At 53.9% G+C, this 27466-nt stretch overlaps 1 protein-coding gene across 3 annotated transcripts; it reads left to right on the top strand.

Annotated features, from left to right (window-relative positions):
- Positions 1-27184, top strand: ASIC1 (acid sensing ion channel subunit 1). 3 transcript variants are annotated; one of them, XM_064377057.1, is made up of 13 exons: positions 261-325; positions 1148-1525; positions 2142-2337; positions 20554-20646; positions 20784-20934; positions 21573-21700; positions 21994-22150; positions 22503-22559; positions 23468-23621; positions 24064-24155; positions 24669-24748; positions 24826-24930; positions 25112-27184. In XM_064377057.1, exons 2-13 carry the CDS (start codon positions 1164-1166, stop codon positions 25214-25216), a joined length of 1680 nt encoding a protein of 559 aa, XP_064233127.1. In that variant the 5' UTR covers positions 261-325; positions 1148-1163; the 3' UTR covers positions 25217-27184. The 3 variants fall into 3 exon arrangements, with proteins under 3 accessions (XP_012296901.1, XP_064233127.1, XP_012296900.2); XM_012441478.2 differs by lacking the exon at positions 20554-20646 and having other exon boundaries at positions 1-325; XM_012441477.3 differs by lacking the exons at positions 261-325; positions 1148-1525; positions 2142-2337; positions 20554-20646 and adding an exon at positions 16931-17587.
- The last annotated feature ends 282 nt before the right edge of the window (positions 27185-27466 follow it).

Here is a 27466-nt window from a genome sequence, read left to right on the forward strand (position 1 = left end):
CCCCCTCCCCTCCCGCCGCCTCCCGGCCGGACGATGGATCCCTGCAGATCCCAGGGCTGAGAGCACCGCGCACCGCGCCGAGCCCAGGCGGACCGAGCCAAGGCAGGCGAGCGAGCGAGCGAGCCAGCGCGCGCGGGCGGGCTGACAGATCCGAGCGGAGCCGGGCCGGGCGGGCCGCTCCCTGCAGGGCTCTCCGCGGCGTGCCGCGGCGGCCGCGGGCTCCGGCCCCGGGCCATGAGCCCCTCCACGACTCGGCGCTGAGCCCGCGACTGGCCCCGCGCCCCAGGACTCGCTGCCGGCTGCCGGCTTCCTGAAGCCCCCTCAGGTGGGTTTCCGATACCCCCGCCTTTGGCCGCGGGGCTGCTTGGCACCCCGAAGCCGGGACTCTCCTCCCTCTGGATTTCCCCTGCTGCTGGGGCGGCTCGGTAGCTGGGGAGGGGGGCGGGGGCCGAGTAGGGTATCTGACTGCGACGAGAAGCTGGACTGGGGGGTGGGGGTGCGTCCGGGGCGGGGACAGCTCGCTGTCATAGGGAACCGCGCCCCCCCCTCCAAACATCCACCTCGGGCAGCCAGCCACCCCCCACTCCCAACATACACACACACAGCCTGCGCCTGCGAGAGAACTGGAGATACCCGCAGGTGAGGACTCAGGCTGGGCCCCTCCCTAGAGGTAGCCACCTCCCTGGGGGTTTTCTGATGGGGGACCACAGCCCAGTTCTGGGAATACCAGTGACCAGGAGAGGAGCTCCTTACCCTGGGGTCAGCCCATCTGGGCGAGTTTTCATCTCTAGGATGGGGTGGACATTCTTGTCCCAGAGTGACCCCACATCTGGAGGGAACTCCTGCGCCTGCCTGCAGGAGCATCAGGACTTCCCCCTCAACCTCGGATGACTGTATCTGGGGTCTCCCTGAGCCTGGGAGGCTTCCCTGGGAGAGCATTCTCTTGGCCTGACCTGACCCCCTGTGCCTCTGTATTTGGAGGAACCCTGAATATGTCCCTTGGTCAGCCACCTCTCGGCTTGTACAGCAGGGAAGTCTTCTGCCTGAGTGACCTCTGGAGATGGGGATTCTGGATGGACACGTGGAGGGGCCCCATGTGGACTTTCATCCTAGGACAATGACAGACTGTCCCTCCCTCCTTCCCCAGGATCCCCTGGACAAGGATGGAACTGAAGGCCGAGGAGGAGGAGGTGGGTGGCGTCCAGCCGGTGAGCATCCAGGCCTTCGCCAGCAGCTCCACGCTGCACGGCCTGGCCCACATCTTCTCCTACGAGCGGCTGTCTCTGAAGCGGGCACTGTGGGCCCTGTGCTTCCTGGGCTCTCTGGCTGTGCTGCTGTGTGTGTGCACGGAGCGTGTGCAGTACTACTTCCACTACCACCACGTCACCAAGCTCGACGAGGTGGCTGCCTCTCAGCTCACCTTCCCTGCTGTCACGCTGTGCAACCTCAACGAGTTCCGCTTTAGCCAAGTCTCCAAGAATGACCTGTATCATGCCGGGGAGCTGCTGGCTCTGCTCAACAACAGGTGGGTGGCTCCCCCCGCCGATCCCCACTCCCAGAGCTGTGTGAGTTCCAGTCAGGGTGTCTGCCTCCCTAACCCACCATAGAGCCTAGCCAACCCTGCCCTTTAACCCACCACCACCCCCAAACCTGCCACTCACAGCAGAGGAGTTGGAGTGCTGCTGATCACCCAATTAAGGGCACCCAGCCTCTGATCCTGGCATAGTCCAAAACAGCTTGGCCCCTCCCCAGCCTGAGGTGTGAAACATTGTCACTTTCTCTGGAAGGAGCTTTACCCTCGTTCTGGCCACTCTGTCTTGACCTTCTCATCAGTTGGGGGATGGGGACAGACCATCTTTAAAGGGTGGCGACTACAGTATAAAAGCCACAGCCCCTGCCTTATCTCTCTGCCTACCTTATCCATGCTTCCTCTCACCCATGTGCTGGCATGCCCTGCCCCGGGCCGCCACTACAGATCCTTCTGTCATTTCAGACCCATGTGGTAGATCCTCTGCATGCCCAGCTCTCCTTCCTTGCCTACACCTGGGCCTGATCCCCAGGGCTGGAGGCTGCTCACCCAAGTTGGGAGTGGGACACTGATGGCTGTACTGACCCATGTGTCACTCACCCCTGGGCCCCAGGTATGAGATACCAGACACACAGATGGCAGATGAAAAGCAGCTGGAGATATTGCAGGACAAAGCCAACTTCCGCAGCTTCAAACCCAAACCCTTCAACATGCGTGAGTTCTACGACCGAGCTGGGCATGACATTCGAGACATGCTACTCTCCTGCCACTTCCGGGGGGAGGTCTGCAGCGCTGAAGACTTCAAGGTGGTAAGTCTCCTGGTGTGGGGTGTGAGTCAGCCTGGCTCACAGAGGAGGAGGAGGAGGAGGAGGAGGAGGAGGAGGAGGAGACAAGGAGCAGGCTGGGCCTTTCTGGATGCCTGCTACTCTGGGAGAGGAAGTTGTGTGTTCTGGGGCTTGCTTCTAGTAGAAGGGGACTTTGTTCAGCATAGAGGCACATTTGCACTCATGAGCCTCAGCCTTGCATCCATGATGGCAGGAAAGAGAGTTTACAGTGCACAACTCACACATATATGCACACACATGCGTGGCCTGGCATAGCCACAAACCCAGCAAGCTTACCTTCTGGGCCACAGGTGTCAGAGCTGAGCAGGGAGGTGTGTAAGCCTTGTTACTTGAAGTGAGCTCCAGGACTATCAATTGGGAGCTTGAAAGGAATGCAGGACTTTGCCACCCTACTTCCCAGACCTACTGAACCAGAATCTGCATCTAATAAGATCCTCAGATGACTGGAGTGTACACTAAAGTTTGAGAAGCACCATGAAGCACAAGGGAAACCTCTTAAATAGCTGGACAGTAACTCCCTCTGTGCCATCTGCACCCCATACATATGCACATATACTGTTTGGTTAGGTTCTCTGCTTGCCAGCAACAGCCATAGAGCCAGGGTCTGGGGAAAGGAAGGCCATCGGGATACCCAGTCGTGGCAGCCCTGGAGGCTTCCTTTGCATCTTAAAATGGAGATGCCCCACAAACACATCACACCCCACAGATGTGGCTGCCTCAGGCCAGCACCTCAGGGAGGGTGTAGGAAAACTGATTTTGGCATCCGATGTGCTGGGCAACCCTGGGCAAGTCACACAGATTCCTGAGGGTTACACTCTGGACCGGATGGCAAAGAGACCAAAGGCCCTGGAGCCATGTAGAAACAATACCACCAAGTGAGTGGACACGGCTTGTAACTCTTCAAATGCTTTCTAGGATCCCCTCAGTCCCCTTGATGCATAATCACGTTACCTCTATTTTACAAATGCATGAACTGAGACATAGGGAGGCAGAATGATTTACCCAAACTCACACAGTTGGTGACAGATGACAGGTTCAGGATCAGAACTCATGTCTCTTTCAGCTGAAAATGTCCTTTACTCTTTTCATTAATATTGTGGACCCCGGAGTTATTATGTCCACTTCAAATTCTGGCCAGTCTTTTCTAGGACCCTTTGCTCTCCATGCCTACTCTGCTATCAGATCCTTTCCCTTCCTCCTGCCCATTTTCTCCCCGCTTGCTTGCTTCCTCCTGCAGTATGGGAACATGAACTGTATTTGTGCAGAAAGGACGACGCCATGGTCATGCTTAGTGTTTCCTGCTGAGGTTACACATGACTTCACAATCTCCTTAAGTCTTGCTCTGCAGACCAGTTTCATGGGCCTTTGTCAATCCTGCTGGACAAAGGTTACATGACCAAATTCTTTGCTGAGCCAAGTTGATGGGGAGCTTAGCTGAGATGCAAGGACCACTTCCTTCCCTCTTGGATTCCCCAGAGCTTGAGACCAGAGAGTTCCCGGTCTCACAAATGATGCTCCCAAGAGTAATAGGACTGTAGGTGAAGGTGAAAGCGAAAACCAGAGCCCCTCCCTCCAACACACCCAACACACAAGCAGGAGAGACCCCTGAGAAAGATGGAGAAAACCTATTAGTTTGAATGCTTTGTAGTGTTGGGTGAGGGAGGGAACTGCTTGGCTCAACTTGAGGAGGTGCTGAGATACAAATCTGGGCACAGTTAGTTCATAAAAATTGTTCAGTTGAGGCTCCATCTGTCCATCATGTCCAGAAAGATTCCAAGTGGTGATGCTAAGATAATGTTTGGCTGTTGGTAATGGAGATGCTGAGATGTGATTGGTCCGTGCTGAGTGGACCATTCTAAGGAGTCAGATAGAGATGTGATTGGCTCACAGAGTTCTGGAGCAGTTTGAGTTGTTCCTCTTACTGTAGGGGAGAGACACACAGGCTAGCACCCTGCAGCCCCATCTGTGCCCCTTCTTGCTTCTGGGTTGTCAGGGAAGACTAGGTTTTTGCTGTTTTGCAGCCCATATCAAAGACCTGACCCTGAATTTTGCTGGACACAAACCTCTGACCCCTCCCTCTCTCTAGCTGATTACATTGCCAGCCCCTCTCCATGTCAAGAGCTCTACCCATAGGGATGTTCCCACACAGATGGGCGTCTGGCTGGAGTCCACGTCTGACACCTCCCCAGTGGAGAAGGGCCTAGCAGGCTTTCTCCTCCAGCTCCCCCGTCCTAAGGGCTCCCACACTCCTTGCCTGATGCTCCACCCTCTCCCTTCTCTCGTCGGTCTCATTAACATCCCTGCCATTCTCTGCTAGGCCCACAGGTGTGTTGGGAGTGTGTGTCTAGCCCTGGGCAGATGTAGCACTGATAGAAAACACCTGTCTATAGGGTCAGGGTCTAGGGGAGACCATATTGACATCTTCTGCAGCCTTCAGAGCGGAGGTACTTCACTGAGGAAAAGAGGTGGTCAGAGAAGAGAGGCCTCGTGGTTGGGGCTTTGGTTGCTCTTTCAGTAGCTAGGGAAGCAGCTGCTGGAGACCAAGAAGATTGCTGTGGGGATACCTCACCCCTCACTGTCCAAGACCTTGATCAATGCATTTGCAAAATATAGTGTGCAGGAGCACGTGTGGACTGTTTTGTGGATTTTTTTTTTTTAAGATGGAGTCTCACTCTGTTGCCAGGCTGGAGTGCAGTGGTGCTATCTCAGCTCACGGTAACCCCTGCCTCCCGGGTTCAAGTGATTCTCCTGCCTCAGCCTCCTGAGTAGCTGCGATTACAGGTCCCTACCACCGCACCTGGCTAATTTTTGTATTTTTAGTAGAGACGGGGTTTGACCATGTTGACCAGGCGGTCTCCATCTCCTGACCTCATGATCTGCCTGCCTCGGCCTCCCAAAGTGCTGGGATTCAAGTGTGAGCCACCACACCCGGCCTCGTCTTTTGTGGATTTCTAAGGGCAACCCTCATCTCAACAATAAGAACCCTGTTTCTCAAGGCTGCTTGAGGGAGGCATAAGAGGACAATTCAGGGAGGCTACTCTAGTCACTCGAAGACCCCTGCTCCCCTGACAAGAATCTGCAGTAACAGGCATTTCTCCAGATGTGCTTCTGGATCCAGCTCAACCCCAGGGAGTGCTTGGTGGTCACAGAGCATTTGGCCAGGGTCCAACCCCCAGGTGTGGCTGAGTCAGCTTGGGAGGGTGGGGGTGAATATGGGGAGCCTAGCTGAATCTGGGAGAGACTGGTTTGGCAATCCTTCAGGACAGAAGAGGCAGAAGGGCAGGGCAGGGAGTACCCCCACAGCAACCTGGCTGAGAAGGTCTCAGTAGCTCCCTCCTGAGCTACCGTAATGGCCCAACCACAAGACCCCCTCTTCCCGGCCACCTCCTTTCCTTCCTGGTAGGGTGCTTTGTTGCCAAGGCAACGGGGTCTGCGGTTCCTCTCTCCTGCCCCACCTTGAGGCCAGCCAGGCCAAGGCAGGGCAGGGGTTCCATGGAGCGGGGCTGGGGTGCAGCTGTCTGCTGGTGTCTGGGAGGGGGCCAGGGGAGTGAGCATAGTCGCAGCTGGTGCCAGCCTCCAGCTGCACCTTATCTGTCCCTGGCAGTGGGAGCAGCTGATGTGGCCGGAATGCTGAGCAGCAGCACGGGGAGGGGGCTGGCAGATGGTCGCCCAGTCTGCCCTATGCCACCTCCTCCTCCGCTGAGACCCAGACCCTTTGCCTAGGGGAGAGAGAAGCAGGAATTCATTTCTGGGCCCTGGAAGAGAAGGAAGAGGAGGGCAGAGAGTGGAAATGCTGGGGTGGGTGTGTGGTGTGGATCATAATCTCTCTCAGAAGGGTGCAACGGGGGGACAGGAATCCCTGGGAGGGTCCACAGGAGTCCTTCTCAGGACCCTGGATTGGAGACCGGAATCTCCCAGGGAAGAAGTGGAGTGAAGGAGGTGAGCACAGAAGCCTCCCCTGCAACCTGCTGCAAGGTTCCAAAGGGGGCAGGCATCCCAGGAGCACCTAGGGAAGTAAGATGCCGCAACCAGAGGTGGCTTAGGGCGCCTGATCCTGGGACCCAGAGCGGGGAGAAAGAGGTCATCTTAAAGCAGGAGAGCCAGGGATGACAGCACCCAGCAAGAGCCAGGACTAGCATGGAGCTTCTTCATCCCCAGGGCTCACTCCTTATCCCCACACCCCATTGCCGCCCCATAGAAGCTCAGACCAGAAGTCCTTTGGGAGGGCCTGACCTTACTACTGGGGTCTGTACCCTCCAGCCAGGCAGGGAGTGGAGGGGCTGCTGAGGTGAAAGGCTGCCCAGACTGCTGTGCAGAGAGGGGAAGGGAGGTCTGGGGCAGCCCCACCCAGAGGCCTGGTGGTCCTCATGGGTGGGAAGAGGGAACACACACAGATTGCAGAGGGGTAGAAGAGGCTGACCTGGAGACGTGAGGTTTGGAGGAGGGGTTCATGGGGATCATGAACTTTGGGGGAAGGGTTCCCACCCTAGGGGTTCATGGCTACCGCCTCCTGCCTTATTCTTCTCATCTGTCCCTCCCTCCCAGGAAGTGTCTAAACTGAACACAGGTGGGTGGAGAGAGGAGACAGGAGCAGACCCCATTGTAGTTGCAGGAATCCAGTGGGTGGGCCCTGGGTTGGAGTCTCAGATGGCTCCTTTTCCTTCTCCCTCAGAAACAGATACACACAAACATACTTCGGGTAACCCCGTTTCCTCTCTCACCTCTTCCCCTTCTCCCCAGACCCCAGCCATTTCTGATTCCACCCCTCTCTGACTGCTATCAGCTAAGAGCTACTCTAAGCCAATTGATCTCTGGGCTGTTGGCTAAAGTAATAGGGAATTGAGTAACTAAGTGCCTCTGGGGGCCAAGCCTGGAAGTGGAGGGCTGAGGAGGAGGAACGCCTCTAAGCCTTGGGCCTTTATCACTGTGCAGCTGGTGGAGAACTCCTAGCTGTGGCCTCGTCATGCCCAGTGTGTCCAGGAGGCAGAAGAGGAGACCACAGAGAGGCTTGGAACCTTCTGCTGTGGGTGGAGGTTGCTTCTGAGTATGCTTCAGTTTTGTGGAAAGTAATTTCAATTCTCAGGGGATGGCGAGGGAGATGGAATATTCGGAATGAGAAGCTGGGATTAGAGGAGCGTCAAGCTCCAGTGGATTCATTCCCATAGCAGACAGTGCCACTTCCCTGTGCCAGGTCCTGCATTGGGGCAGTTAAGGGCAGCTCGGGAAGCTCGGGGCTGAGAGCCATGGCGGTGGTACTAAGGAGGCCAGGTGGTGTGGGCATCAGAACAAGGGGGAACAGGCTGCAGATGAGCAGACTCTGAACATCCAGGGGGGGTCCTCCCAATCTCCCCAGACAAGCTCAGCCTCTCAGAAAATGCCAGGTTCGTAGAATGTGTTGGTGTCTCCCTAGCTCAGTAAATCAGCTGGCCAATTCCCTCCAGCAATGGCCATTCTTCCACCTTGACCAGCCCCTGCCCACCCCCACCCCCAAGCGTTCGCTCACTTACATGTTTGAGGTGGCCACTCTAGAAGCCTCTACCCTCTGACCTATAACATCCCAGTTGGAACCCTTGGGTGGGCATTCTGGGAGGCAAAGCTGGAAGGAGACAGCGAGAACGAGAAGGGGTGCCTAGCTGGGTGGAGGATGGGACTGGGCATTACGGCTCCTGGTCTCTATTTTGGGCAAAGTTCCACCTGGCCGCACTTCTTAGCTTCTAAGCCCAATCTATCTCCTGTCGGGAGGTTGTAAAATTATTTTTTATTGAGGGGCAGCCCTTTCTCTAGGATTCTCTGGCCAAGCCCACGCTGCCCCATGTATAATGGATGTCCAGTGCCAACCTACCTGGACACAGGAACTGGACATCTTCGTCATAGAATATTTAAAAATAAGCATGAAGTTGCTGTGTATTCACCTTAAAGGGATGTTGCCTTAAGGCGCTGCAAGGATAGACACTCTGCCACCCCAGGCTCTCCAAGGCTACTCCTGAGGGAGATGGAGGGCCAGTGTGATCTTTTGGAGATCCCATGAGTTCTTGGATTGAAAACCCTTTCCCAGCCTTCTGCATGCCTTCCACGTGGCTGACAGTACTGGAGGCCCAGGAGTTGGGCTGTGCAGTTTAGTGCTGTGTGTCTGTAGTTGGTGTCACATCAGCATTCCAGGCTGGAACATCCCTGGGGGTGAGACTGCTGCAGTGGCCCTGGCCGTGGACAGCAGCCATCTCAGACTTCCTCACAACATGCTAATTGCATGTGCACCCTGAGTGTGTAAGCACACATGTGCACCTCTGTGTGTGTCGGGGGGAGAGTGTGGATATAGCATGTGAAGTGGAGGCATGTGGAGGTGTTTGGGCCTTGCAGCTTGGTGTGTATGGTTGTGGGAGAAAGCTTTTGTGCAGGCAAACCTCTAGTTGCATGCAGAGCACATACCAGCAAAATTAATCATCTCTTTCAGTTGTGCTTTGCAATTGACAAATTCCCTTTACTTTAGCTCATGTGATCTTCGTAATTCTTGGGAGGTAGGAAATAGTTAACATCTTCATTGGAAAGATGAGAAAACTGAGGCTCAGAGGAGTTATGTGACTTGCCTGAGGTCACACAGCTGGGAAATGACAGAATGGGACCCTAACTTCAGATCTTCTAAGTCCAGGTTCTTTGCGTGTGGCTGTAGGAGCAGGAGTGTATATGGAGGAGGGTGGTGCTCAATATATGTTAGCTGTCGTTACAGCTATGTATTTTAAGACGGGAGCATCTTCAGCATGTTTCATTGTCAATGGGATGCCACTTGAGAAGGAGCGACCAACTGTAGAGCAGGCAGAGACAGAATTAGCAGGAGAAAGTTCCTAAAAAGGCAGAAGGGAATCAGATGAAAACACTAGGTTGAGACTTTATCCTAGATAAGATGAATGTTCCCTTCCAAGGCTTGGTACCCAGAAGAAGGACAAGATCTTGTCTGAGGCTTCTGTTTTCTCAGTGAAGTAAGTGGGAGGCAAGGTCTCCCTTGCAGTGTGGGAGGCAGTGTGGGAAGTGTGAGAAGCAGTGTGGGGAGGCAGGAAGGGCAAGAAAGGGTGCAGAGTAGAGACCCTGGGAATTCCATCCCTAAGTTGAGTAGGCCCCGTCTTTTGATGCTTGTCTTTTCATTGCACCATCAGGCCAAGTGCCAATCTTGGGTGAACCCAAAACTGACTTTCCCCAGGGTCACACCAGGGCAGCCAGGACCTATATGAGGGAGTTACATACCAGGGCAGCTTAATATCACATCGTGTTCATGTTCAACACCCTTAAATGAGTGTGCAGTGATTCCTGGCAACCCCTCTGTGCTTTCCTGGTCAACTTGCTCTCCCCAATGACTACTGCAAACTTCTCCACTCTTCTCAGCCATCCTTCCTAGCTCCTCTCTCACCCTCAGAAGATGACCTTGCCTCCCACTTACTTCACTGAGAAAACAGAAGCCTCAGACAATATCTTGTCCTTCTTCTGGGTACCGAGCCCTGGAAGGGAACAGTCATCTTATCTAGGATAAAGTCTCAACCTAGTGTTTTCATCTGATTCCCTTCTGCCTTTTTAGGAACTTTCTCCTGCTAATTCTGTCTCTGCCTGCTCTACAGTTGGTCGCTCCTTCTCAAGTGGCATCCCATTGACAATGAAACATGCTGAAGATGCTCCCATCTTAAAATACATAGCTGTAACAACAGCTAACATATATTGAGCACTTGCTATGTATCTGTCTTTGTGCTAAGATAAAAACTAAAACATACATAGCTCTCAACTCCATAGCACCTGCCAGCTCCCATAGTATCTCTCTGCTTTCCTTTACGAAGTTCCTCAAAGTGATGTGTTTATTTCACTGTTTCCATTTCCTCACCTCTAACTCACTTTCTGATCCACTCCAGGCTGGCTTCTTTCCCTGTCCCCACCACTTCTCCTAAATGGTTCTAGTTAAGGACAGTGGTCACCTTCGTGTTGCCAAATCCAGCAAACATTTTTTTTTATTCTTGATCTCTCAATAGCATTCAAAATAGTTGCCTATGACCTCTTTTTTTTCTTTTCTTTTCTTTTCTTTTTTTTTTGAGATGGAGTTTCGCTCTCATTGCCCAGGCACCACAACCTTCACCTCCCGGGTTCTCGATTCTCCTGCCTCAGCCTCCCACCTTCTTGTGCCTGTAGCTGGGATTACAGGCACATGCCACCATGCCTGGCTAATTTTTTTTTTTTTTTTTTTTTTTTTTTGTATTTTTAGTAGAGATGGGGTTTCTCCATGTTGGTCAGGCTGGTCTTGAACGCCTGACCTCAGGTGATCCGCCCGCCTCAGCCTCCCAAAGTGCTGGGATTACAGATGTGAGCCACCACACCAGGCCCCCACCACCTCTTTTTTGAACTACTCCCTTTCTTGACAATCATACTCTCTTGGTTTTCCTCCTATGTCTACCCACTCCTCTGTCTCTGCCAGTTCATTTTCTTCTACTTGGTCATTTAGTGTTGTCACTACTCAAGGCTCAGTCCCAAGCTCTGATCTTCTTTTAAATCGTAAGAGTACAATGCACCAGTATTATAGCTTGAAGAATATTTACACTGATATGTCTTACAATGTGGTATTTTGCATATTACATTCATTTGTATTTACATTGATATAAAACATTTCCGGCACCCCAGAAAGTTCCTTCAGGCTGTTTCCTAGTCAATGCTACCCCACAAACGTTAACCACTATTCTATCAGTATAGATCAATTTCATTCATGCTTGAACTTCCTGGAATATGCGTATCCTCTATACAGTATATACTCTTTTGTGTCTATTTGTTTTGTTTTGCTTGTGATTATGTCTGTGAGATTCAGCCATGTTGTTGTGTGTGGCAGTGGTTGGTTCTTGTCTGATGCTATATAGTATCTCATTGTATGACTATGCCACAGTTGATCCATTCTACTGATGCTAGATATTTGGGTTGTTACTAGTTTTTGGCTCTTATCTCTAAAGCTACTATGAACATTCTTGTTCATGTTTTTTGGTTGATATATGCACTCATTTCTCCTGGGAATATGACTAGGAGCTATGGTTAAGTCATAGGGTATGATTCTGTTTAGCTTTAGTGGATACTGCCAAATCAGACCTTTTTTTCCTATCTTTTTTTTAACTTTATATTCTATTCTTGGGCAGTCTCATATTCACTCATGACTTCAATTACCATCTACACACTGACAACTGCCAAATTTATGTCTCAGCCCAGCTCTCTCCTCTTAGCATCAGCCCCAGTCGCCAATTTCCCACTTAACGTCTCTACTTGGATGTCCCTAAGACTCCTCAAAACCAGCATGCACAAAACCAAAGCATTATCTTAACTCCCAAACTAGCTCTCTACCTGTGTGCCTGATCTAGTGAGCCACGCCACTGTTCGCCCCATCATGCAAACCAGAAATCAGCCCTGACGCTCCATCTCCCTCACCTGCCTTGACAGGATCTGCCAATTTTGCTTCATAAACATCTCCACTCTGCCCCCTCGTTCTAGGCCGTCCTACCTGCGTGCCTCACCTGGGCCACTGTAGTGGCTCCTTGACAGGCCTTCCAGCAGCCCATCTAGATCCTTCACTCTGCAGCCAGAGGGGTCTTTTCAAAACAAAGCTCTGATCACTTGAAATCCTTCCACAGTGAGTCTTTCATTGTCCTTGAGCCAGAATCCTCACCGTGGCCTTTAAGGCCCTGAGTGACTTGGGTCCTCCCTGCCTTTACCCACCTCTCAAACCACACCTGCCCCTTCTCATATCTCTCCTTCAGGACCTTTGCACACACTCTGTTCTCTCTCTGGAACACCCCCCTCTTCCACAGGGGCACATGCTACTGCACACACACATGCACATACACATGCGCGCACATGCGCACGCGCGCACACACACACACACACACCTCATTACCTAATTATTCCTCTTTCTCCTTTTTTTTTTTTTTTATTGCAACAGTCTTGTTCTATCATCCAGGCTGAAGTGCAGTGGTACAATCTTGGCTCACTGCAACTTCTGCCTCCTGGGTTCAAGCAATTCTCATGCCCCAGCCTCCCAAGTAGCTGAGGTTACAGTCATGTGTTACCATACCTGGCTAATGTTTATATTTTTCGTAGATATGGGGTTTTACCATGGTGGCCAGCCTGGTCTTGAACTCCTGGCCTCAAGTGATCTGCCCACCTCGGCCTCTCAAAGTGCTGGGATTATAGGTGCGAACCACCTCACCCAGCCTCCTCTTTATTCTTTAGACTGTAATTTAAAAATCATTTCCTCAGAGAAAGCTTCCTTGATTCCCCAGTCTGGGTCAGGACCCTCTGTCATTCACTCCGATAGAGCCATAAATTTTTTTTCATAGCACTTATCATGGTTTGCAATTAGATATTTATTTTTTTCAGTTTTGAATTGATGTCTGTCTCCCCTGTTAGACAGTAAGCTCCATGAAGGTCCAGTCCATGAGGGCAGGTCCATGATCTGTTCTCCACTGGGGTAAGGAATAAATGAGAGAATGAAGAAGCAAGGGATTTGGAGACAGATGACCTCATTCCAGCCTCCAGCCCACTTCTTGCTCTCCCTGAGACTTTAACAGCCTGGTGTGGCTCAGTCTTCTCACTTGTCAGATGGGAGTGAAGTTACTCATACCTGCTTATTTCACTGGATTGTGTAAGGATCCCATGAGATAACAATCGAAAATCATGAGGCGTTACACGGACGTGAGGGGTGGCTGGAATGAAGAAAGAGACATAGAAAAAGTCAGAAATCACTCAGTCAGCACACACTGCTGAAGAGAAGGTCTGGGTGGGGAGGGTTGCCTGCTTGGACAGAGAGTTCAGAACTGAGTGCAGCTCTGTGTGTGTGTGTCTGCATGGGCGCCTCTCCAGGGGCCCTCTGGGTATGCCCTTCGACACTTTCCTCACCTCCCCATTACTTGAACGAGATGAAGATGAGAGAGAATGTTAGAAGAATAAGCACTTGCTTGAGCAAGCATACAGGTGATGGAGAAGAGAAGATGTGCAGTTGGGTGTCTGTGTGTGTGTTGGTGTGTGTGTGTTGGGTATGTCTGTGTGTTGGGGTGTATGTGTTGGTGTGTGTGTTGAGGTGTGTCTGTGTTGGGGTGAATGTGTTGGAGTGTGTGTATGTTGGTGTGTGTGTTGGGGTGTGTCTGTGTGTGTGTTGGGGTGAGTGTGTGTGTATGTTGGTGTGTGTGTTGGGGTGTGTCTGTGTGTGTTGGGGTGAGTGTGTACGTATGTTGGTGTGTGTTTGTGTCGGTGTGTGTGTATTGGGGTGTATGTTGGAGTGTGTTGGGCTGTGTATGTTGGTGTGTGTATGTGTTGAGGGGTGTGTGTTGGGGTGTGTCTGTGTGTGTTGGGATGTGTGTGTTGCAGTGTGTGTGTATGTTGGTGTGTGTTTGTGTTGGTATGTGTGTGTGTTGGGGTGTGTGTGTGTATGTTGGAGTGTGTGTTGGGCTGTGTATGTTGGTGTGTGTATGTGTTGAGGGGTGTGTGTTGGGGTGTGTCTGTGTGTGTTGGGATGTATGTGTTGCAGTGTGTGTGTATGTTGGTGTGTGTTTGTGTTGGTATGTGTGTATGTTGGTGTATGTGTGTGTTGAGGTGTTTCTGTGTGTTGGGGTATGTTGGGGTGTGTCTGTGTGTATGGTGGTGTGTGTGTGTTGGTGTGTGTCTCCGTGTGTGTTGGGGTGTGTGTGTCAGGGTGTGTCTCTGTGTGTGTTGGGGTGTGCGTGTATGTTGCCCCACACCAGGGCTGTATGTCTGTGTGGTAATGTGCAGGTGTGCAGTGTGGTCTTGGCTGCTGTGGGGGAAGAGGTATTCAGCTGCACCCAACTTGCTGTCCTTTGGCGCTGTCTGTGTGTGCACACCCTTCTCTTTGCTGGGGCTCCAAAGCTGGAAGCTCTCGCTGCCTTAGCTGCTTCTGGAAATCAATCTACTTCCCCTTCCAAAACATCTGAAGGAGGGGGACAGTGCCCTCTAGTGGGAACATATGCGCAGCTGCAGCTTCCTCCACCCATGCCTCATGCCCCACTCCACCCAAGTCTGGAAGTGTCCCCTCTGAAGCCCTTCATGGGGAATGCGAAGGAGGCCCTGCCCTCTGAGAGCTCAAGATCTGGCAGGCAGGAAAAAGATGCACATGGGACAGGACACACGGGTTCAGGCAGGAGAAGACGGAGGTCAGCAGCTGAAGGTTGGGGGGGGTCTCTCCTAATCTCTGCAGTGACTTATCTCTGGTTGCCCTGGGTATTCCTGGCCTTCCTTGCTTCCTGTTCCTGCACACGGTCTCTTGGTCCTGCTCTATTACTCTCAGTTATTACTCACAGCTGTAGGGCCTTGAGGAGAACTGGACCCTTCAGTTCATTCCCTGAGTGGGCACTAACAGCGCCCTGTGCAGTCCGGGGAGGCTGCTTGGAGGAGGTAGCATGGGAGTAGGGTCTTGAAAAAGGAGTAGGAATTCTTCAGATGGAGTCCAGGGAAGGCATAGGACTGTGGATGAGTCTCGTGTGTCTGGGGACGGGTCGTGGCATCTGGATGCTGGCCTGGGGTGGAGAGAACATTGCATTGCTTTCAGCTTTGTGGGGCCACAAGAGATGACTAAATTTTGACAGGAGGCAGTGGGGAGTGAGAGAAGGTCTTTAAGCAGAAGAATGATTAGAGTCACACAGCACAGACTAACAGTGGGGAGAAACTGCAAGGAGGCAGAGACCCATTGAGAAGTTGTTGTTTCGGCAAAAGAGGATGAGGCCAGTCTGAGGGCAGAGGCAGAAGGATGGAGAGGGGCCAGAGCTTAAGGCACCACTTAGGGGACCTCTCTGTCCCTGGCAGCAAAGCTGAGGCCAAAGGTTCCACATCACTCAGTTCTGCTAGAACCTGGCACCCTGCCTCTCATCCCCAACACACTCTAGGGTCTCTGCAAATGGAGAAGGGAAGATGGTGGGAGCAGGGAGGGAGAAGAAAGGAGGAAGAGGGAGAATGTGGCCTGGGGCTAGGGGATGCTTAAGGAATGGGGGGACCCAAGCAGACACACCTAGCCCCAGTCTAGCCCCATGGCTCCTCCTCTGGCCCTGCAGAGAAAGAGTTAATCTGCTATACCTCCCTCTCCTCTGCCCCCCTTCCCCTCCTCCCCTCAGGTCACCTTCTTGGCCCTGGAGACTTGGCTGGTGGCTCAAGTTCCTCAACCAGTGGCCCTGAGTAATCAGAGGACACAGAGGGCCCAGGGGCCTGGGGGCAGGGAATGGTAAATTAGGGGCAGGAGAGCCTCAGAGACTGAGAGGCCGGGAGTCTGCAAGGCTGAGGGTTTCGGGGGGAACCCCAAGTTGGTTCCCAATACTCTCTACCTGACCCAGGTTCCCCCGCCTCGCCCAGCACTGATCTCAGTTTCTTCCACCCACCAGAGAATTCCTCGAGCTCTAAATTGTTGGGGAATGGGGGGCAAGTTGAAAGGGGTAGTGGTGATCTGCCAGGAAGCTTTCCAGCAGCAGGAGACAGGGTCCCTCCCCACAGTGCCGGGAACTGTCAGAAATGAGTCTGTGGTCAGTGAGAAACCGCTGCTAATGGAACCTGGGCTGGCCCACAAGCCACAGGAGGGGTGAGGGAGAGGAGAGGAACCAAAATACAGCTCAGCATGGGGGGTGGGTTGAGGCTGGTAATGCTGACCTGAAGTAGAGCTGGGGCCAGGGAGGGAAGGGAAGAGAAACAGGGTGGGGACTGGCTAGAGGGACCTTGGGGGCAGGCAGTGATTGCAGGGGAATTGGGGATTCAGCGAGTAACTGAAAAGTAAATTGGGGTCAGGACAGTGATCAGAAAGGAGCTAGGGATGAGAGGAATAATTAAAGGGGAAGTGGGGTCTCGGTGGATTGGGAGAATTGGGGGTCAGTGCAATACTTGGGTGGATTATGGGTCAAAGGAAATGAGAGAGGAATTGGAGGTCTGAGAGAGTGCCCGGTGGGGGGGGTACTGGGGGGCTCAGATATCCCAGAGGAATAACTGGACCAGGGGAGAATAGGGAGAGGACCCAGAATTGGGATAAGGGCACTGAGGGACATGCTGAAGACTGAAGGATGACAGAGAGCATGAGTGTGTATTGTTTGTGTCCTGGGGGTGCAGGGACTGTTGATGCTGTGATCATCATGGCAGTGGGCGCAAAGGATGGCGCCAGATCCCTCCTCACCTGGGAGGGGTAGTTTCCACAAGCCCCAGCCCTAGGCTTTTCCAGGGTTTCCACTCTATCCTAAGACCCCTCTGTGCTGCTGGAGCTGGTGACAGGAAAGGGACTCCAGCCCCCTGCTCTCCATCAGCCTCCCTTTCCCACTGCCATCAATTATTCATCAGCCCAGATGCCCGCCCTCCCTGGCAGGGCAGGCTGGTCCTCCTCCCATGCCCCGCCCCAGCCACACTGCCACAGAGGCCCTGTGAGGAAGGACGGCTGGCCGGGCTGTGGAGACCTGGCTGAAGAGCTGGGTGGCTGGCTCTGCTGGACTCTGCCAGGGTCACATTGCCTTCCACTCTGGCACCTTCCCCCTTCCTCCTGCCAGTCCCTGGCACCAGGAAGCCCCTGGAGAAGATGCCCATCCAGATTTTCTGCTCCATGTCATTCTCCTCTGGAGAGGACGCCCCAGGGCCCTTGGGAGATATCTGGGGTACCCACCACCATCAGCAGCAGCGGGACAACTCAGAATCAGAAGAGGAGGAAGAGAAGGAAAAGGAAGCAGCGAGGAAGGAGGCCAGTGAGGGGCATTCACCCATGGACTTGGTGGCCTTCGCCAACAGCTGCACCCTCCATGGCACCAACCACATCTTTGTGGAGGGGGGTCCAGGGCCAAGGCAGGCACTGTGGGCAGTGGCCTTTGTCCTGGCACTGGGTGCCTTCCTGTGCCAGGTAGGGGACCGCGTTTCTTATTACCGCAGCTACCCACACGTGACCCTGCTAAACGAAGTGTCCACCAGGGAGCTGGCCTTCCCAGCGGTCACCCTCTGCAACACTAATACCGTGCGGCTGTCCCAGCTCAGCTACCCTGACTTGCTTTATCTGGCCCCCATGCTGGGACTGGATGAAAGTGATGACCCTGGGGTGCCCCTCGCTCCACCGGGCCCTGAGGCCTTCTCTGGGGAGCCCTTTAACCTGCATCGCTTCTACAATCGCTCCTGCCACCGGCTGGAGGACATGCTGCTCTATTGTTCCTACCAAGGGGGGCCCTGCGGCCCTCACAACTTCTCAGTGGTGAGTGGGGCCCCATGCCTGGCACAGCACCCCGAGAGTGTCTGCCATGGCTCTCCCGGACTGTCACCTCCTGGGGCTGGGGCTGGGGCTGATGACTGTGCTGCTCCCTACCTCACCTGGTTGACCCAGGCCAGAGCTCACCCGGGAGTCCAGGGCCTGGAGCTGGGCTGATATTCCAGGTCCACACCAGTACTGCTTTTCCTGTTAGAAGCTTGAAACACGTCTGTCTTAGTTGGCCCCTGTGTGTCCTCCAGCCCTACCTGTCCTTCCCAAGACAACCTCATGGTCCAGCAGGGCCTGGGACCTTGCTCCATCTGTGAGGTCAACCTTTGATCTGTTGGTGAACGCCAATGCCTGGCCAGTTGTTCACTATTTTGACTGGCATCTGTGGACTGAAGCTGGGGTGGGTGTTGCCTGGTCTCTGGCGGTACAAGAGAAGGGAGTGAAAGGGAGACAGTAGAAGGGTGGGGACCTCCCCCACCCCCACCCCTTCATGCCCCTTGTCAGCAGCTCCCGCAGCAGGGACTTCAATGCGTCTTCACTTGGTCTTCCTGTGCCCTCCTATGGGCACCCCACCCCACCAGCTCTGTGTGTGTGTGTGTGTATGTGTGTGTGTGTGTGTAAATAAAAGGTCTCTAAATCATATCCCTATCCCCAGCTTTAAGTGGCCAGGGACCCTCTTCCTAGGGGAAGCTCTCACTGGGAACTGTCCTCCTGCTTGGCCCCCCACCCAGGGGTCTAGGGCCTTACCTGCTAGTGGGCCACCTGGCACCCCAATGTCTCTCCTTAGTTCATCTTCCAGGTCTGTCTGGCCTGACTGCTGTCCTGCCCCGCCAGCTCCCAGATGCCAGGCCTTCCCAGGTCCTCCACCCCTTCTCTAGTGTAGGGGCAGGGTGTGTAATCATACCCATGCATCATCGGATGACTGCAGGATACAGAGCCCTGGGGGTTTGGGCCACTGGGCCTCAGGAAGGCTTCCTCTGGTCCTGAGGGTAGAGCAGACACTTCTCACCCAGGCCCACCAGGTGGCAGCAGCAATCCACTTTACAGCAGCCCAGTCCTCTGAGCCAGCACAAGGCTAGGAGTCCTAGCTGGCCTCAGACACCTCTAAATCCCATACAGCTCCTGATGGAGTGTAGGCATGGGCATGGGTCCCACCTGCAGCCTGTGGCTGGGTGTCACAGACCTGGTTGTGGATCTGGGGACTAGGAAGCCTTGGAATTCTCTTTGCCTCATCTCTGTACCTCACCCACAAAATGGGGAGTATGTCTCCTTTTCTGGAAGACAGTGGAGGAGGCTGTTCTAGGAAGGGGCAGGCTACAAAGACCCTATACCCTAGTAACCCATTGCCATTGCTGCTCCAATCTGGCCTGAAACTCTTTTGTCTCTCCCCTGCTCTGGGCTGTATTGACTCACCTTGTGACCTGTTTTGTGGACTTCATTAACATCCAGCAGTAGTAAAAGCACAGCCACCCCAACCTGGGGACATTCAAGGAGGCTGTGGGGAAAAGGCCAAGAACAACTTGTTTGCTTATCTCTCTGCAGCTTTGCAGTCAGCACTGTGACCAGGGTTGCACTGAGGCATGGAGTGGGGAGAAGACTGGGGAGACAGCCCCCAGGGCTGAGATAGCTTCTGAGGCGCTCCTAGTTTTGCAAAAGCATTAACACACATGCCATGCCGTGGGGGCTCAGTCCCAAGTGCTGGGAGGAGAGGTGCTGGTGCGTGGTTGAGCATGATCCTTAGCATGGCAACTGGGTCTGCCTTCAGGTTGTGTTGATAATGGAATAATGATGGACCCAAGGGGCTAGTGGCTGAAGAAAACCAAAAAACTGAGTTTGGGCCGGGCGCGGTGGCTCAAGCCTGTAATCCCAGCACTTTGGGAGGCCGAGGCGGGTGGATCACGAGGTCAAGAGATCGAGACCATCCTGGTCAACATTGTGAAACCCCGTCTCTACTAATACAAAAAAATTAGCTGGGCATGGTGGCGCGTGCCTGTAATCCCAGCTACTCAGGAAGCTGAGGCAGGAGAATCGCCTGAACCCAGGAGGCGGAGGTTGCGGTGAGCCGAGATCGTGCCATTGCACTCCAGCCTGGGTAACGAGAGTGAAACTCCGTCTCAAAAAAAAAAAAAAAAAAAAAACTGAGTTTGGCCTGGCACAGTGGCTCATGCCTGTAATCCTAGCATTTTGGGAGGCCAAGGTGGGCGGATCATTTGAGGTCAGGGGTTCGAGACCAGCCTGGCCAACATGGTGAAATCACGTCTCTACTAAAAATACAAAAATTAGCCAGGCATGGTGGCAGACACCTGTGATCCCAGCTACTCAGGAGGCTGAGGTAGAAGAATCGCTTAAACCTAGGAGGCGGAGGTTGCAGTGAGCCAAGATCGCGCCACTGCACTTCAGCCTGGGCAACAGAGCAAGACTCCATCTCAAACAAACAAACAAAGAAATAAACAAAAAACTGAGTTTGGGTCTTGGGGAAAGCAGAATTTCAGATTTCCAGAGTGAAATCTAGGAAAAGAGAGATGTCTCGGAGGTGGAGGCCTCAGGAGCTTGGGCCTGAGGAAAGGGTCCCAAGCAGGGGCCAGGGATCTGGCCATGATAGGATCCTGGGGATGAAAATGCATATGTTTCAGGGTCCTGGCAGGAAAAAGACAGCCCCTTGATGATTCAATTGAAGACTTTAACAAAGGGACTGTTGACAGAGCTGTGGGCAGGGTTAAGTAGACCAATGAGGGGCGCTGAGGCAGCAAGCAGTACTAGGAAATCGTTATCACTTCTAGGCCGAAGAAGCACAAAAGAAGACAGTGCTGTGTAGGGAGCTCTCCTGGCAGGGTTTGTAATCCTGGAGGGCCTAAGCTGCTACTAGAGCTAGAGGGGCAGGGCTGGGGAAGGACTCATACCCCAGTCTTTCCTCCTGCCTTCTGATCCATGACCGATACTTCCCAATGGTCAAACCCAACTAGAAGCCCATGCAGCTGGCAAAGGAGCTCAGGCAAAGCTCCCTACAAGGAACAGTTTTCCAGGGCACACAGAGGGCAAGGAAGGGTGGGAAACAGGTGGGAGAGGGGAGCAAATGGAGATTGGGCTGTACCCCAAAGGGTCTTGAGATCCCAAAGCTGGGATGGCTGGGAACAGCCCTTGGTGAGCAGAGGGTGCTGGCAGGACTCTCAGGCTCTCCACTCTGCCCCGCCAGGTCTTCACACGGTATGGAAAGTGCTACACGTTCAACTCGGGCCGAGATGGGCGGCCGCGGCTGAAGACCATGAAGGGTGGGACAGGCAATGGGCTGGAAATCATGCTGGACATCCAGCAGGACGAGTACCTGCCTGTGTGGGGGGAGACCGGTACGTCACCCCTCTCAGGGGCCCCTCCACATGGCTTTAGGCCCCAGCCTCTGCCAGAGGATTCCTGGGCTTCACCGTGAGACCTGGGCAGGGCCTGGGCTTTCCCCTCTGCCCCCAGCATCTCACCATCTCCATCACTGACTCTACCTGACTTCCACACTCATATCTCTCTGACTCCCCCTTCCTGGCTCAGTTACTCTCCAAGGTAACCAGCCATCCTTTTCCATCAGCAGCCGCCACTCACTCTATAAATAACTCCCTGTCTTCTCAGGCTGCCTGCCTGTCGGGTCTCGGGGGGGCCTTGGGGCAGAGAGAGATGGGGGAGAAGGGAGAAAGGTGGGGGGAGAAATGGAGAGCATCTGAGACAGTGATACTCTGGGAGAAAGTATTTGAAACACCAAGAAGCAGAGCAGAAGCCAGGTAAGAAAAGAAGTTTGTAGGATACAGGGGTCATGGGAGCAGCACGGAGCTGGTAAACCCAGAAGGAGGCTGGGGTGTGGGCTAGGACCCTATAGACGTCCCCCACCCCAGCCCCAGTGTATGCTATGCTTATTCCCAGGAGAGGTAGGACGCCCCCAGGTCCGAAGGGGATTAGGGAGTCAGGAGCCTCCCAACCCACACACCCCTCATTCCCCTAGACGAGACGTCCTTCGAAGCAGGCATCAAAGTGCAGATCCATAGTCAGGATGAACCTCCTTTCATCGACCAGCTGGGCTTTGGCGTGGCCCCAGGCTTCCAGACCTTTGTGGCCTGCCAGGAGCAGCGGGTGAGAGGGCCATGGGAGGCTGGTCCTGGGGTGGGATGTCGAGGGGTCCAGATGGAGTGGCGGGCAATCAGTAATGGGAAGGACAGGTGAGTGAGGACCTGGGTGGTAGTCTGGCTAGTCAGAAGCATGAGTGATGGAATGAACAAGAATGCTCTGTAAATTCTGAGACCTTTGGAGGCTGCAGAGGGAGAGGGGGGCAGAACTCCAGAGATCTACATCTTGTCAAAGGAGTCCATCAAGCTGATCTGGGGAGAAGTCCCCACGCTCCCCCAGCTCCCTGGCTCTCCCAGCAGCTCATCTACCTGCCCCCGCCCTGGGGCACCTGCAAAGCTGTTACCATGGACTCGGATTTGGATTTCTTCGACTCCTACAGCATCACCGCCTGCCGCATCGACTGTGAGACCCGCTACCTGGTGGAGAACTGCAACTGCCGCATGGTGCACATGCCAGGTCAGGCCCCGAGGCTCCGAGCACACTCCTGGGGCCCCTGGGCCTCCACTGCCCCTCACTAGCTCCCCATCCATATCAATCTCCCCACCCCAGTTCCAGCCCACCCTATCCCATACCCATCTGGCTCTTGTCTCTCTGACCTTAGTTCCTGCCTTCACCTCCAGGGATGGGCGGGAAGGGTCAACGAGGTATGGACTGGGAATGGGTCACTTCTGGGGCAGCATGGGGGCCAACCAGTCCTCTCCTCCCATTCTCTCCCAGCTCACACCTTCTAGGCCTTTATTTGGTACTACCACTATCACCAGACCCCTTGAATCCCCCATCCTGCATCACTGTCTTTTCTCCTCTGTAGGGGATGCCCCATACTGTACTCCAGAGCAGTACAAGGAGTGTGCAGATCCTGCTCTGGGTGAGCGCCCCTAGCCTGGGGCAGTCTGGGGGAGGGAAAAGGTACTGACAGCCACGTGCACGGGGTTTCAGGTCAAGCTCCCAGAAGCCTCAGATAACTCCTGGACCGGGCTGCACCCTCTCCTGTGTCTGACTTTAAAGCTGGGAATGGCCAGGCGTGATGGCTTACACCTGTAATCCCAGCACTCTGGGAGGCTGAGGTGGGCAAATTGCTTAAGCCCAGGAGTTTGAGACCAGCCTGGGTAACATGGTGAAACCCCATCTCTACGAAAAATACAAAAAAAAAAAAAATGTGGGTGTGGTGGCATGTGCCTCTAGTCCCAGCTACTCCAGCGGCTGAGGTGGGAGAATTCCTTGAACCTGGGAGGCAGAGGTTGCAGTGAGCCAAGATTGCACCACTGCACTCCAGCCTGGGTGACAGAGCAAGATCCTGTCTCAAAATGATAATAATCAATAAAGTTGAGAATAGCATCTTCAGAGGCTCCTATGAAAAATGAACAGAGGTCATCTGGGGACGGGCTTCGTCTTCTTTCATCAGCCCCTCAGCCAGTTGACCCTGGAGGGCCCTGAGGAAGTGACATAAGAGTAAGAAATATCCATGGGGAGGCTTGGTGAGGGTTAGCACAAGGTGGACACAGCTGTGAGGGGGCAGCTGGGGGTCTCCTCCCTCTCCTAGTTCTCTCCATCTACATCTTTGGTTCAGTGGCCTGCAGGGTTCAGCAGGTAAAGTCCTCAAACATGCCTCAGGCTGGATGGTGAGGTAGGATGTTGGCAGAGTTTGACATCCCGGCAGGACACGGAAAGAGAAAGGGGCCCAGGGTTTCTCTGGGCAGAGCTAGGATGGGCATGTGGGAAGGTGCTAGCAGAAGGGCACCACTCAACTGGCACCTCTCACCTGGCTGAGTGCAGACTTCCTGGTGGAGAAGGACCAGGAGTACTGCGTGTGTGAAATGCCTTGCAACCTGACCCGCTATGGCAAGGAGCTGTCCATGGTCAAGATCCCCAGCAAAGCCTCAGCCAAGTACCTGGCCAAGAAGTTCAACAAGTCTGAGCAATACATAGGGTAAGGGCTCTGGCTGGGTAGAGCAAGACCCTTGGGCTGGGACTGTGGAATGTATGAGTGGGGTTTGATGGAGGTGGGGGCTGACAGGCAGGAGGAAGTTGAGACAATACAGGGAAGGTCCAAGAGGCAAGCAAAAAGTCTAGGGTGGGTATGCAGGAAGATCAAGCCAGAATAAGCAAGGGAAGCACCCCTTTCTCCTCCCTCTTCATCCTTATTGTTGGAACCGGAGTTGCCTTATACTTGATGCATACGGCATACAGTGCAGAACATTTTTTCATATGTGGCATCTCATTTAACCCTAAAAGGCAGGTATCTCCATCAGCATCTCACTTTATGGACATGGAAACTGAGATTCAGAGAGGCTGACTTGCTAAGATCACTTGGCTAGTAAGAGACAGAGATATGACTTGAACCTAGGTCTCCTCCCCCAACCCCTGTGCAGGGAGAACATCCTGGTGCTGGACATTTTCTTTGAAGTCCTCAACTATGAGACCATTGAACAGAAGAAGGCCTATGAGATTGCAGGGCTCCTGGGTGAGCTGCTGATGGCACCTGTCCCCTTCCCATGCCATGGGCATGACGTGGCTCCTTGTCATCCAAAAGCAGGGTGCTCACTTCTGTCCCATGAGGGCCCTCCTCCCCAGAGGCCCTTCCCCAAACCCTGTTGTCTTGGTAAGTGGTGGAGGAAGGGGACTGAGCCTTCTCTTAGGGCATAGGGGAATAGACAGGTCTGTGGACATGAGGGAGGGATAGGTGTGGAAGTGGAGAGTATTTCATATGCCCCTAAAATTGGCCCCAAAACTAAGAGGGTTGTGGTATTTTGTAAATGATTATTTTTTCTGAAAAACACCTGCTCGTTTTAGAAAAGTAGAAAAATGCAGAACTAAGCTTAGGGAAGAAAATAAAAATTCCACTTGAATCTGGCTTAGCAATCCTTCTGTGCGAAGGCTGCCAATCCCTTTGAGAATACAACTTGCCTACCCCAGTCCCAGTAAGCCCTGTTGCTGCCCCCACGGTGTCCTGACCCCTTGGCCCCCGCCCCCGCAGGTGACATCGGGGGCCAGATGGGGCTGTTCATCGGGGCCAGCATCCTCACGGTGCTGGAGCTCTTTGACTACGCCTACGAGGTAAGCGGGGGCGGAGCCCGGCGCGGGGCCACATGGGGGCGGGGCCCAGCCCGCCCACCTGCCCCGTCCGGTCCTAGGTCATTAAGCACAAGCTGTGCCGACGAGGAAAGTGCCAGAAGGAGGCCAAAAGGAGCAGCGCAGACAAGGGCGTGGCCCTCAGCCTGGACGACGTCAAAAGACACGTGAGGGAGCGAGCGAGGGCGCCCTCCGGCCTGCCCCTGCCTCCAACGCCCCAGGAACCCCCGTCCACCCCCGCCCACCTGCCGCTGCCACCACCTCTTCTCCTTTGCCTCCCCAACGCCCCAGCACTACCTGAGGCTCTTCTGAGGGATAACCCGTCCCTGTCCTGTGCCCTTCCCCCAGAACCCATGCGAGAGCCTCCGGGGCCACCCTGCCGGGATGACATACGCTGCCAACATCCTACCTCACCATCCGGCCCGAGGCACGTTCGAGGACTTTACCTGCTGAGCCCCGCAGGCCGCTGAACCAAAGGCCTAGATGGGGAGGACTAGGAGAGGGAGGGGGCCCCCAACTGCCCCCACATCTGCCCTGGGGACTCCCCACACTCCGGGGCAGATCTTTCCTCTTGTCTGTGGTGAGGAAGGAGTCTTGACCATAGAGTCCTCTCCCTGCCTCTATCCCATTCTTTTTACATTCAACAAAACTAATCTAAAAAAGAACTAAAAAGGGAGAATGGGGCAAGGGATCTCAGGCTGCCCCTCTCTCCTCCATGCTGCCTCCCTAGCTCCCAGCCTGAATTCTGTCTGTCTGGCTGTCATCTGAGTGTCCACCTACATTCTGCTGCCACCAGTCACCAAAGCCCCCTCCCAGTGAGGGGTGGAAGGGATCCCTGGGGCCTGGAATTTGGCCCCAAACCAGAGAATGTACCTTAAGAGGGAGGGCTAGTGTGGGGGAGGGCGGCTTCCCCAGCCTTAAGAGACCCTCTTAGCCCAGTGACTGTCCCCAAACCCAAGTCTCCTGGCAGGAACTAAAACCTCAGCCCCACTCTCTCACACCACATGGAATCTCATGGGGGTCGGAGATCCCCTGAAGAAGTAGAAATGGGGACAAGATGTGGCCCTGGTGCTGTAGGCTACATCCTGATACCTATAAGTTCCCCCCACCCCCACCCCACAGCTGCTGGAGAGAAATCCCAAGAGGCAGCCCTCCCTCACCATCCCATAAAAGACCTGGCTGGTTAGTGTCCAGCTCAGGGAGAAGGGCGCTGGTACCCAACCTCGCTGGTCCCTCTCCTGGAGGCCCTTGTAGAGGGCCACGTCCATAAATTTTCTTATGGAACTCTCCCACATCCTCTTCCCCAACTTCATTTGCTTCTCTCAACAACCTCATCTGCATTTTCTATTTCTATATGATACAGACTCTATATTGCTATATCTCTGTATATACTTTCCCCCACCCTGTCTGTCTTAACCCCATCCCCTCTTGTCTCTGAGAACCATTCTCCCACCCCAACTTCCACCTTCTGTGTTTCTGCCCCCTTCCTGGTCTCTGAATGCCTTCGCCTGTATAAAGAGTTGGACTCTCTCCCCTGGTGTCTGTACTGTGTACACACATCCCTCTGAGAAGCACAAGGAGACGACACGCGCATTGTAACCTTTGCACTGTCTCAGTGGCGACAAAGGAAGCTGTGAATCACAAGCTCTGCCTCTTTCTGGCCTCACCCTCTCCCTGAACCTGGGCACCCTCAGCTCTCCCTGCAGCCTTAACATTCCCTTCCCCTGCTCCTCCTATCCCGTTGCCCTTTGCCCAGCTGACCGTGGCATCCCCAGGGAAGGGGTTGCTGTAGAAATAGCCCCTACCCAGGGGATGGAGGTCTGCTCTGAACACTAAGCCGAACGTGTCAGAGATGGAAGGGAGCTGGGGATTGGCAACTCCTGAAGCTGGGGCAGTGGGATGCTGACAGGCAGAAGCTGAGGTCCTCAGTCAGTGGCCTTTCCTCCTTCTGGGTGCCCAGCCACCTCTTCTCACCTGATACCCAAGTCCACCACTTTTATTTTCTGGTGAGGTGGGCTTGGGAGGAAAGAGAGGCCTAGAGGAGGAGTTGAAAGCTCTGCTGTTCTGTCCCTCCCTATCTTAATGAGAGACAAGTGAGGTGGAGGCCCAACCCCCCTCCCTCCACCAGACACTCCTCCCAGGCCTGAGCCCCAACCCCTCTCCAGGCCTTCTTTCCCCAGATGTGTCTTGGTCTCCAATCCCAGATCAGGACCTGTGGGCAGGTCACCTGTGCATTGGCCTGGAGCTGGAGAGTAAGGCTATCGGATCTTTGGAAACTCTTGGTTCCTAGGAGTTTTTCAGAGATCATACCTCCCCAGAGGGAAGCAGGAATGAGGCCAAAAAGTGTGCACTGGATAGGGAACAGTAGGCAGGGCTCCGGGTGACGCATGCCTCTGGGTCTAATAAACTGGGTTTCAACCATCTCCTCTTCAGTGTTGTTCTCTTATTTGAAAAGTATTTAAGTATTCTCACTAAGTGCCTAGAGCTGAGCTTGGTTTGGGGCCAAACAATTAGGGGATGAGTAAGGAGAAGGTTTGAGTAGGGAGAGTGTGGTCCTTCTGGAATGGGACCGGCTGACCGTCATACCCAGGATAGGTTTGAATCACTGGGCAGGGAAAGAGGGAGAAGTCAAAGGCAAGAAAGGTCCAAAACAATCCCCAGCACCACAAACGATGCTTTAGTGAGAGAGCAGGGTCAAAATTC

This window comes from Aotus nancymaae, unplaced genomic scaffold, assembly GCF_030222135.1.
Source record: "Aotus nancymaae isolate 86718 unplaced genomic scaffold, 86718_ANA_hifiasm-v0.15.2.pri h1tg000016l, whole genome shotgun sequence".
Lineage (NCBI taxonomy): Eukaryota > Metazoa > Chordata > Mammalia > Primates > Aotidae > Aotus > Aotus nancymaae.

Excerpts from the sequence above, each read along its gene's own strand:
- ASIC1 (XM_012441477.3), top strand. The coding sequence starts at position 16,931 with ATGCCCATCCAGATTTTCTGCTCCATGTCATTCTCCTCTGGAGAGGAC. Across the intron at positions 17,588-20,783 it reads GCCCTCACAACTTCTCAGTG|GTCTTCACACGGTATGGAAA; the intron begins GTGAGTGGGGCC and ends CTGCCCCGCCAG. Across the intron at positions 24,931-25,111 it reads TGGACGACGTCAAAAGACAC|AACCCATGCGAGAGCCTCCG; the intron begins GTGAGGGAGCGA and ends CCCTTCCCCCAG.